At 43.0% G+C, this 11488-nt stretch overlaps 1 protein-coding gene across 2 annotated transcripts in view; it reads left to right on the top strand.

Moving 5' to 3' along the window:
* The first annotated feature begins 346 nt into the window (after positions 1-346).
* LOC104054799 (chondroitin sulfate proteoglycan 4-like) overlaps positions 347-11488 on the top strand; it is a 40419-nt gene continuing 29277 nt past the window's right edge. For both annotated transcript variants that reach the window (XM_054054890.1, XM_054054889.1), the window contains exons 1-3: positions 347-474; positions 6748-6911; positions 7396-10962. In XM_054054890.1, the coding sequence (XP_053910865.1) occupies positions 387-474; positions 6748-6911; positions 7396-10962 (3819 nt within the window). In that variant the 5' untranslated portion in view covers positions 347-386. The remainder of the gene's footprint in view (positions 475-6747; positions 6912-7395; positions 10963-11488) is intronic.

Raw genomic sequence — 11488 nt, 5'->3', positions numbered from 1 at the left:
TGAAACAGAGCAACAGAGACAACAAACAGAGTTTCAAGCTTTCGCGGGGATTTTTAACCTCTCTCGCCCCTCACGGGATCAGGTCGGGAGGACAGGTCGCAGGCTCAGGCGTGTCCCTCCTTCCTGGACACTTATGGACACGCTCCCCGGCGCTTCCAGCCGTGCCGCTGGGCTGGGGGCAGCCACCCGCCCTCGGCCATGCAAGTGCTGCCAGGCCGGGTCCGCACACAGCAAGAGATGGAAGGCCCTCCACTTGCGTCGCGGTGCTTCAGACTGGATGTTGGGACAAAATTCTTCCCTGAGGAACGCGGCGGGGGGAGCGGGGGGCGGGGGGGGGGGCGCCGGGGGGGCGGTGCCCGCGGACCGCGCTCCAGCCCCGCCGCGCCATGGCGGGCAGTGGGGGTGGCGGCCCCGCCGCGGTGCTGGTGCTGCTGGCGGTGCTGCTGCCGCCCGCCGCGCGGCCGGGTCCCGCAGGTAGGGCTGCCCGCAGCGGGGGCGGCGGCGCCGCTGGGGGCCGCGCGGCTGTAGGACCGAAGGCACCTGCGGGCCGGGGGGGGGGGGGGGGGCGGTGCTGTGCGAGGGGCGCTGTGCGAGCGGCGCTGTCCGGGCGGGGGCGCTGTGTGAGTGTCGCTGTCCCAGTGGCGCTGTGCGAGCAGTGCGGTCCCAGGGGAGCTGTCCAGGTGGGGGCGGTATCTGCCTGTGGCGTTGTGCGGGAGGCGGGGTGCGAGTGGCGCGGTGCGAGGGGCGCTGTGCGGGGGGCGCTGTGCGGGGAGCGCTGTGCGGATGGCGCTGTGCCGGGGGGCGCTGTGCCGGGGGGCGCTGTGCGGGGGGCGCTGTGCGGGAGACGCTGTGCGAGTGGCGCTGTGCGAGGGGCGCTGTGCGGGGGCGCTGTGCCGGGGGCGCTGTGCGGGGGGCGCTGTGCGGGGGGCGCTGTCCAGGAGGGGGCGCTGTCCAGGAGGGGGCGCTGTGCGAGGGGCCGGCGGCGTAGCAGCTGCCCCCCAGCGGTGAGTTCTGCGGGCAGCAGGTGCCCTTCCCTCAGAGCACGGCCAGCCCCGGCAGCTTGGGTGTGAGCCTGAGTCCGTGCCGATTGCCCTCCTGTAGGGGGATTTGCCTGGACTTTGTAATAAAAACAAACAAACGGACCCCCAGCAATGCCGGTTAAACACTTCTTATCTTTTTTACAATCATAACTGTGACTGTGCTGTGTTCCACTCTGGAGCCCTCGGCACAGGAGGGACCTGTGAGGAAGGAAGGAGGTCCAGAGGAGGCCACAGAGATGATGCGAGGGCTGGAGCACCTCCCGTGTGAGAACAGACTGGGAGAGCTGGGGTTGTTCATCCTGAAGAAGAGAAGGCTCTGGGGAGACCTTAGAGCAGCCTCCAGTACTAAAAGGGGCTCCAGGAAAGCCGGGGAGGGGCTCTTTGTCAGGGCAGTAGAGGGGCAGGATGAGGGGTAGTGGCTTTAAGCTGAAAGGGTAGATTTAGATTAGATATTAAGAAGAGAATTTTTACGGTGAGAGTGGCGAGGCACTGGAACAAATCACCCAGAGAAGTCGTGGATGCCCCATCCCTGGAAGTGTTGAAGGCCAGGCTGGATGGGGCTTTGAGCAGCCTGACCTAGCGATAGGTGTCCATGGCAGGGAGGGCTGGAACTGGATGATCTTTAAGGTTGCTTCCAACCCAAACCATTCTATGATTCTGTGTCACAAGGGAAGTGCTAGGGCACATGCAAGAATATTCCCTGTGATTCCTCACCCTTCTTTATCACACACGTGAACTAGCAGTTCCAACATTCAGCCTCAGCCAGCAACTGCAAGTGTCTGATTTTTGATATCCAGATTCAGCTTTCTTATATTTGGCTTTTCAGGCATGCCAGAGGCCTGCAGCTCTTGCTGACGGTGATGTATGTCGAAGTGCAAGTCTCAGTCAGCCACCAAAACATGAGGAGGGCCAAGAACTTAAGTTTGAAATACCTTTTTCTTCTTGTTGTAGTGTATCTTCAAATCAAATACTTGAGACATGTGAAGTAATCACTTTGGCTTTGTCATTTTGAAAAAACGGTTCCAGCTATGTACCTCGGCACAAACAAAACATGCAAAAGCTACAAGCTTTTGAAGTAATAGAGTGGAGCATATTAGGGAATTCTCTTTGGAGACACTCACATCTCTTCTGGTGGTGCAGCAGTGGGAGTCTTGGACCTGGGTAGAAAACTGTGTTACCTGGAAGTAGCTAGAGAAATGGTTTGGTTCTGTGAGACAGCTTTAAACATGTTTATAATGCAGAATGTGAGTCTATGCAACAATTGCTCTGTAATCTCCCATTCTGCCTTTTTTTTCTGACATATGACTGTTACAGCCTTGTTACAGTAGCTACCTGGAGTTTCTTTCACTAATGTTCTCTCTCTTTTTGATACGTCTCCACTTGAGGTATACAATCTGAATAAACAAGGCTTTTAAAAGTTATTATTATCACAACAGCTTATTTATATTTGGTATAAATAGGCTCTGAACACTTGTTCCCATCACTCAAATCCTATCCCAAGGGAGAGTCTTCCTGCTATATTTACGATGGAGTTTGCATGGTATTTTTCCTGTGGTTTAGGGGAACAATGTTGGGACTTACATCTTAATCTATTGGGACCAGCGTATTCCATCTTAGTTACAGTGGAAGCTATTTGGGACTCAAGGCGTCTCTCATTGTTTGCCTAGAGTCTAGTGCCTGAGGGCATATAATGAGGTTTCAAGCTGTATTTGCAGGTAGCCTGGAAGTATTTTTACTGTGTGGAAACCTGCCTTCATCCCAAGACTCCACAACTCCTCTGCCTCTCACTGCAGCACCCCGAAAGACTTGGTAGTACGAAAGAAATACGTCAGTACTAAAACCGCAACTGCTCAGTTTTGAGAATGGAGGGATGAAGGCAGAGAGGGAGGACAAAGTCATACCACTTTGGTTTCTCTGCAGCCCTGAAGTGAGCCCTCACAGGATGTGCTCAATAATCTAATATTAGTGTGAAAATTTTGCTCTACAGAGTCACACCTTTTTTCACCAACCACAGAGAGAAACAGGCTGCACTCTTAGCCAGAGCTTCTGCTTGAGCATCCAAAATAGCAGAGTGTCAAAAACATACCTCACCTCACTACAAGAAGGACATTTTGTTGCTGGAGTGTGTCCAGAGGAGGGTGATGAGTCTGGAGCACAAGTCCTGTGAGGAGCAGCTGAGGCACTGGAGTTGTTTAGCGTAGAGAAAAGGAGGCTGAGGGGAGACCCTATCACCCTCTAAAGGTCTCTGAAGGGAGATAGTAGCAAGATAGGTGGAGTTCTCTCAAGTAGGAAGTGATAAAACAAGAGATCAACACCAGATGGTCTAGAACAAAATATCCCCTTTTCAAAAGCTGTGACACCAGATCAATTTTGAGGTCACCCATAACGTGGTTTTAGCCAGAAGTCATTCTAAAGGTGTCTGCACTAGTGTACTTGATTCCTATACTGTACTAACACCCTTGATTTGGTGGATACTGAAGTAGAGATCGCACCAAGGCACTGTAGGTGGTCTTGGCTCAAGATCTCATTTAGTGCTGGATCAGTGTGTAGGCACATATTGGGTTTCTTGCACCACCTTCTGTAATAGATTCTAACTCAGAAGTGTTTTATGGAAAGAAAAAGCTTTAGCTTCTTTTCTTTTTCTTTTCCAGGAAATTCATTAGTGCAAACACCAAAATGTTTCCCAGTAGCACGCTATAAAATACTGACTCTGCAACTTAATTTCTGTTATTCTAAATTGTACTTAGTAATTAATGGATAAGTTTATTTTTCTGCTCAGTTGCTTCCCCAGAAATAAAATGCTTTTCCTACACATACTTGGGACTAATGAGAATTTGATATATATATGACTGTATTACCGTGATCATAATGAAACTTTCAGGACAATAGCATCTGTGAAGGCATTGGGTTTCATTTGTTAATTTTTGAGGAACCTCACTGATAAAATTATAATTATTTTACTTGCCAGCTCTGTAGAGGTGCAAGGATGTAATGTAGGAAAATGACTGTTACAGCTTCTTGGAGTCTCAGTAGGGTGAGGAGAAAGGTCTGTCTTCTTGAGGTGAATCGTTCTTGTACCCTTAACGTTATATTGATATTCTGATATTACTACAGTCACTGAAGGAAATGGAGTAATCTGCTGATTAAGATAGGTTAGACAGCTGGGTTATAGCTTCCTATGATCGTTAGGAAGACAGTTTCTCTGTGCCTCATTTGCTGAGATGAATGTTGGGGACCTCCTCTGCCTTACCTGCGTTATTAAACCCAAAGCACTGTATGGACAATCTTATGTAGTCTGCCTGAACAGTGATGCCCTAGCTACTGCTGTTATGTGAAGTTACCATAATATAACAATTAGAAACACTTAACCTGTTTCCTAGCTTATTAGTAAAATGCCATCCTTGCTTACATTGGGGTTTTGTCTCCAGTTCTGTTATTCTAATATGTCCTTTAAAAAAGCAGGTGTGTCTTTAATAACCCCACAGTAATAACATTTCTGTGTAGACCAAATGGCATTGATTCTCTGTATAGATTTCGTGGAAAACCTGTAAGGCTTATTAGACCTATTTCATGGTAGCTTCTTTTATGCTATAAGTAAACTGTTGGGGAAGAATTCCCTTTTGCTGAACTTGAAACCAATTTTTCACATTAGTGACTATTCGATGGCAAGAAGTATGTGCACCTCAATAATCTAAAAATCTTTCCTTTACTTCTCTGGGCACTCACTATAATGCACTACTACATAGCTTCTGGCTGTGGGGTTTGCTGAAATTATTCTTGGGAAAGCCACCTAGAATTTCTTGTAAATTTTTAGATACTGTTAGTGATTGTTTCATGAAACAGCTGGTTAACGAGCCGTTTGCTCTGGTACACCGTAATGTGCAGAATGGAGCTCAGAGTTTCAGTTAAAGCCACAGTTTGTAAGAGTCATCAGTGTGTAAGATTCAGCAGAGGGACAGCTAGTGTTAAGTTATTAAACCTCAAAAGTTCTCTGCAGTTATGTTTAATTTTAAAAAGAACTATGTTCAAATGAGAAAGTTGTCTCAAAATGAAGCTAAAAGCTGCAAAATAAATATTTACCTTGTGGCGTCCTTAGAGGGTTGTGTCCAAACATAGCTGAAAGCAACATAAACCCAAGCAGATGTAATGTGAAAATTGGCAGGCCTGAAAAAAAAAGAAAGGTCAAGGATCAGCTAGCTGAAGGAATCAAAGCTTTTACTAAATCCTTCTTAAATACATTGAGAACAAAAACCCTGCAGAGGGTCTGTGCAGCTGGTTGATTAAGTTATTGGCATAAAAGAAGCACTCAGAAAGTGCATGGCTGCTGTAGAGAAGCTAAACGAAATGATGCTTACTGCTAATTGGGAAGATTCCCAAACTGAAATTTCTTTTTCTGGGGGTAACGAGGGGGGGCTGACCTAAAAATCTCAGGGATGAAATTGCTTACTTGCTGAGAGTAATGTCTGATCTTACGCTTTAAATTCCCTGGAAACGTGAAGCTTGGAGAGTGACAGATTTTATGCCAGTGTTTAAAACAAGAATAACTAGAGGACTGACATCCATAGCATTCAAATTTATAGGTACTGTGATGAAGGATAAAAAATGCAGAACTAAGTAGAATCTACTTGGGAAGAGTCAGTAGGATTTCTTTAAAATTTCTTTAAAGATATATTCTGCTTTACAAATATACTCTGCTTTATAGGTACTGTGATGAAGGATAAAAAATGCAGAACTAAGTAGAATCTACTTGGGAAGAGTCAGTAGGATTTCTTTAAAATTTCTTTAAAGATATATTCTGCTTTACAAAGCTCTTGAAGTTTTCTTGATGGAAACATTGCTAAGATTTAGAATCTGAAAAGGCATTTTGTGAAGTTCAGTGTCTAAGGGTTATCAGTGGAAGAATGCAGGGCTTTGAATAAAGAAATGCATTAAAAGATAATTTTTTTGTGTAGGAGGAAAGTTACCAGCAGAATTTTTGAGGATTTGGTCTCGGAATCTGTGCTGTTCAGTATAGTAATAACAAGAATGGTAAAGGCAGCGAGTAGTCAAATGAGAAAGTTTGGTGGTGTTAGTGTTCTTCCAGGCAGTAAAGAGGGGAGGATTGCAGAAGGCCTATACAGAACAGGGTGACTGGCCAACAAGGCGGCAGGAGTGGATGGAGGCTGCATCCATGAAACAAGAGGACACTTCAGCCTGAAAAAGAGATGGATGAGAGCATAAGAAAGAATCACACACATTGCAGGAGGGCTGTGGGTCTTCTCATCAGAGATAGCAGAGGATGGCTCTGACGGACATGTAAGAGCATGTTGAAGATACTTCCAAAGAGAAACTAGAGGAGTAATTCAGAGAGAAGTCCCTTTGACAAAATAGACTGACTGTGACCAGCTCAGGAAAACACCTGAGGCAAAAAAAGAATTTCAAGTATATTTGTAGGAAAGTATTAAATAGGATTGCACTGTTCTTATTATTCCCTGTTGTCACTACTGGGGGTAGAATAGTGGGCCATATTCACTCCTTGTCCATACAGGTCATTAGTCTCATCCATTTGCTTGGACTGGTGCAAGGATACCTGAGATCTATTTTCATTCATATATAAATAAGAATATGAAGAATTAATATATATATTAAATATATATTTAGCTGTAGATAAGAAGAAGATTGGATGGAGTGACTAAATCTTTTGTTTGTTCTTCCTTCTTTATTTCAGTATCATTTTATGGTGATAGCTTTGTGAAGTTGAACATGGCAGAAGCGTCCTCTCAGACATCCGTACAGTTGCGGTTTCGAACAAACAAGCCACATGGACTGCTTTTTCTTGCAGCTGGGAAGAAGGATTATTGTTTAATGGAACTACGCTCAGGAAATTTGCAGGTGTGTAAAAAGATATGTGTAGCCTGTATTGTTTAGTGTTTTTCTTCAAGATGTTGTCTATAAAAATTCTCTTAAGTTTATGTTTAAGAAAATGAGGTAAAATCACATAATATAATCAGCAATTTCAAAATATAGTGTTTAATTCTTACAATGGTAGTTATTAAAATTGGCCTCTAAAAACTTTCGAGATCTGTGGATCTTAAAATTGAGGCCATGGTGTTCAAAGCATGAGGTTCAGCAAAGGCAAATTTTCAGATTTGATGATGTTAGCATTGTAGAAAATGTTTGGATGCAAATAATAGGGTTTTTTCAAGGTAAGTTCTTTGAAAGATAATTGTCACTTAGGTCCTTAGGGGCTAGGTCTTTCCTAGCAGAACTGCAGAGGAGTCTATTTCCTCTTCTGCAATTATTCAAGTCATATTTGTGATGGCAAATAAAAAAATACCATTTTGGATTTTGATGGTTAAAACTTTGTCTCTTGCAGTTAAGAATTAACTTTGGCCTGGGGGAACAAGTACTGCATTCTCAACAAAGATCTCAGCTGAATGATTTATTTTGGCACCTGGTTGAACTACATCATGAACGTGATAATGTCACATTAGTAATTGATAAACATGATAGAACCACTGCAAAAATGCCTGGAATTCACTATGAATTAAATATTGATTATGGATTCTACATAGGTGGTACTAGTAAACTTCGTGTTCCCTATCTTACTGGAGCACTGCCCAATTTCCGAGGATGTATGGATAATGTCTTGTTCAATCAGCTAGACATTCTGATGCCTCTGAGATCTCCTGGCTTTAAAAATGTCCATGAAGTTTCGGTGGGATGCAGTGATGAATTCTTTGCAGGTGAAGATGAACCTATTAGCTTCTTCAGTTCTAGATCTTATGTTTCTTTCCCATTATGGAATGTTGATGATGGGGGAATCATGGAGTATACATTGCAAACCTCAGCTGCACGTGGCTTGTTGCTTTACCATCCTGGGCAAACAGGAGATTTCATTGCAATGGAAATGGAAGATGGATTAATTAAAGCCTATGTTGGAAAACATAAAAGTAGAACCCAACTTTCCTCTTGTACCTCAGTCAATGATAGTCATTGGCACTACATCAAACTGAAATTTACTGCAGAATATTTGCAGCTGACAGTGGATGAAGAAACTGTGAAAAAATTATTGCCTCCCCACAGTAAACTGCCGCTTCTGAAGGAGTCTCTCTTTGTGGGTGGTGTAGATGACAGCACACGATCAGAAGTGATTAAGTTAGAGCTAACCTCAGTGTCTGGGAAGTATGCCAGAGGAGGATCTTTCAAAGGTTGCTTAAGAGACCTGAAAGCCAATTCGGAAAAGAAATCCCTAAAGAATGTTCTGGTAACAAAGGACATTTCAGCTGGATGTGAAACGGAGAGAGCTTTCAATAAAAATCTTTCTTTAGAGATGGCTGTGAAGAATTCTACTGTGAAAGCAATACCAACATTTGCTGTTTCCCCTGAAAGCTCTGTCTCTCTGGGCAAGGAAAACAAAAGCCAACTTTTAGTTCTCAATAACTTGGTTGTGCTAGAGGGTGGACAAGCTTCGCTTGAATCTAAACATATTAAAGTCAACTTAGACTTTCGGAAATTAGGGATTCATCAGTCACAAATTCTTTTTGAAATAAAGGAACCACCCTTTCATGGAGACTTGAAACGAGGTGTTGAACTTGCGCAGGGGGTAAATACGTTTAGTCTACAGGACCTGTGGCAAGGGAAGATTCTTTATGTCCACGATGGCTCTGAGGATACTTATGATTATTTTAATTTCTCCATTTATGCCAGCAGTGAAAAGACTGTGCCTCCATATCTGCAAGGAAATGAGCAGCATGTGTTTAGCATTACTGTCACTCCAGTAAACGATGAGCCCGAGATCACTCTTCCTGAAGGAAACTTGCTTCTTGTCTTAGAGAACTCAAAGAAACGTTTGACTAGTGATCTGATAAAAGTTCTAGATAAGGATACAGATCCTGTAGATCTCAGTCTTTCAGTGCTTGGAAATTTGAATGCAGATGCAGGATTTTTAGAAAATTCAAAGCATCCTGGAAAAGCTATTAGTACTTTTTCTAATGAGGACTTAAGAGAAGGCACTATTTTCTTTGTCCCCACAGGTGTCAGGAACTCAAGGATTGCTCTGAGGGCGAGTGATGGTGAAAAAGTGAGCAACACTGTTGTGTTACGTGTCATGGCAGTTCCTTTGGATTACAGAGTTGTGAAAAACTCCGGAATGAAAATATTCCAAGGTAGTACTGCTCTGATCACAGCTAGGCAACTGGCAGTTGAAACGAATGCCCACCTCCAGGAGCTGGAGGTACGATATGAGATCACAAAGCCACCCCTGTTTGGAGAAGTCCAAAGGCAGCTTTCAAGGGGGGAATGGAAGCAAGTTAGCTCTTTTTCTCAACGCTCTGTTCAGCGTGGCCGTGTGAGGTACAGTAGCACTTTTAAAGGAAGTCAGCTGCAGAATGTTACTGACCAGTTTAAATTCAAAGTTAGTATAGGGGACATACTCAGTGAAGAACACACATTTTCTGTCAAGGTGAAATGGCTAAGATACAGTTTATTGAAATATGCTCCTCTAGAAATTGAAAAATCAAAAAAGAAATATTTGAATTCAGATAATCTCTTCGCTGTGGTTGTGGATCTAGAAGTACCTGAAGATGAGCTTCATTTTAAGTTGATGTCCTTACCAAAGAATGGACAAGTACTACTTAATGACCAGCCTTTGAAAAAAGATTCCATCTTTAGCCAGAAAGACATCACTGATCAAAAAGTGGCATATGAATTAATCAGCAGATACCATGAAGACAACCATGATTCATTTCAATTCATTATTTCTACCAAGTATTTGGAATCAAATTTGTATGACTTTGACGTCTACATCAAATCAGATTTCAGAAACCTTATTTTGACTAATAATGGCCTTATTGTTACTGAAGGTGAAGGAGAGTTAATAACAAGCACAAAATTATTTGTGCAAACACCTGATAATAAAAGTTTCCAATATAAAGTTATACAGTTTCCTAAGCATGGGAAATTAAAACTCACTGATTTCTCAGGCTCATTCGAGAGTAAAGACAACCTCACCACTTTCACTAGCAAAGATATAACTGATAAGCGCCTTATGTATGTGCATGATGATTCTGAGACAGCATTTGATGAATTTCTTGTCAGAGCTTCCAGTGAAGACTCAGGAAAACAGACAAACTTTGATGTGGAAGTAGAACCTTTGTCAGTAGAAATGAGATTCAACATTTCTGTCCAGCTGAAAAATGATGAGAAACCGATACGAGTAATTGATAAGATATTTAATGTAGTGAGAAATGGGCAGCGACTACTAACTTTGGCAGATCTATGCTATCATGATCCCGATTCTGATTTTGATGATGGACAGTTGTTGTATACTAGACGTGGCATTTCCAATGGGGACTTGGTGCTGACAAATGATACTTTGCACAGACTCTATCAGTTCAAACAAGTGGACCTGGAGCAAAAGCAAGTCCTGTTTATACACCATGGTGCAGATTTTGGGCGTTTTGTGCTCTTTGTGACAGATGGCAAGCACTATACCTCTTTGCTTCTAGAAGTCAATGCCACTGATCCTTACGTTAGATTAGCAAATAATACAGGCTTGTTAGTTCAAAAAGGAAAAGAGGAAACTGTTACAATAGCTAACCTAAGTGCTTTTACAAATCAAGACGTCAGAAATGACCGTGAGATTACATATGAGATATTCTCTTTCCCGAAATATGGAAGAATATATGTAAATAATCTGTTGGTGGATTCCTTTACTCAACTTGATCTCACAAAGGGGTATGTGACCTACAGGCATGATGACAGCAACAACCTTATTGACACGTTTGACTTCATGGTCCGTGCTAGAGATGTCCATCTCAATGCTGCAATGTGTATTCGCATATATTTGGAAAGTCATCAGTGGCCACCAAGGATTGTGAACAAAAACAATCTCTTAGTCGAAGAAGGAAAACCAGTTAAAATCAGTAAAGGAAAACTGCAAGTAAGTTAACTAACTGTGTTGTCCATTTCCCCAGTCTTGCAGCGAATTTCCTTCATTGCTTTCTCTGTTATTGCAATGACTATAGTCTCTCTGTCTTCTCTTTAGCTCCTCTAGTTTTCACTAATGTGACTGCATTTTGGTTGCTTAATTCTGGAGAGAGTGACACCTCTCCAGAAGCAAGCTTCAATTTCTAGAAGAGAAAAGGGGTTGTAAAGTAAAAGACTGTCCATAGTCTTTGACACCATTACATATTGGTGCTTGAGAAAGTTAAGATTTGGAGATGCTGCACTTCTCTATTTTCTTTTAGTTGTAACAATTGTTTGTGCTTAATGTTCATGTATCATTCTTAGTTGAGCTGCTGAGAAATGCCAAGGCAGAAAGAGTTTTGTCTCATTTGTTTTGAAGCTAGCCCAATTAATGTTGTCTGAGCATTGCATCCAAAATATTACAAATATTAAGTCATAAACCTGGGGTCGTTTCTCTTGAGTTAATACTGTCCTCTGCAATGTTTCTGTGTAGTCTTTCC

The sequence above is a fragment of the Cuculus canorus genome, chromosome Z, assembly GCF_017976375.1.
Source record: "Cuculus canorus isolate bCucCan1 chromosome Z, bCucCan1.pri, whole genome shotgun sequence".
NCBI lineage: Eukaryota > Metazoa > Chordata > Aves > Cuculiformes > Cuculidae > Cuculus > Cuculus canorus.
Note: the sequence above shows the minus strand (reverse complement) of the source record. Positions and strands in the feature narration are given on the sequence as shown.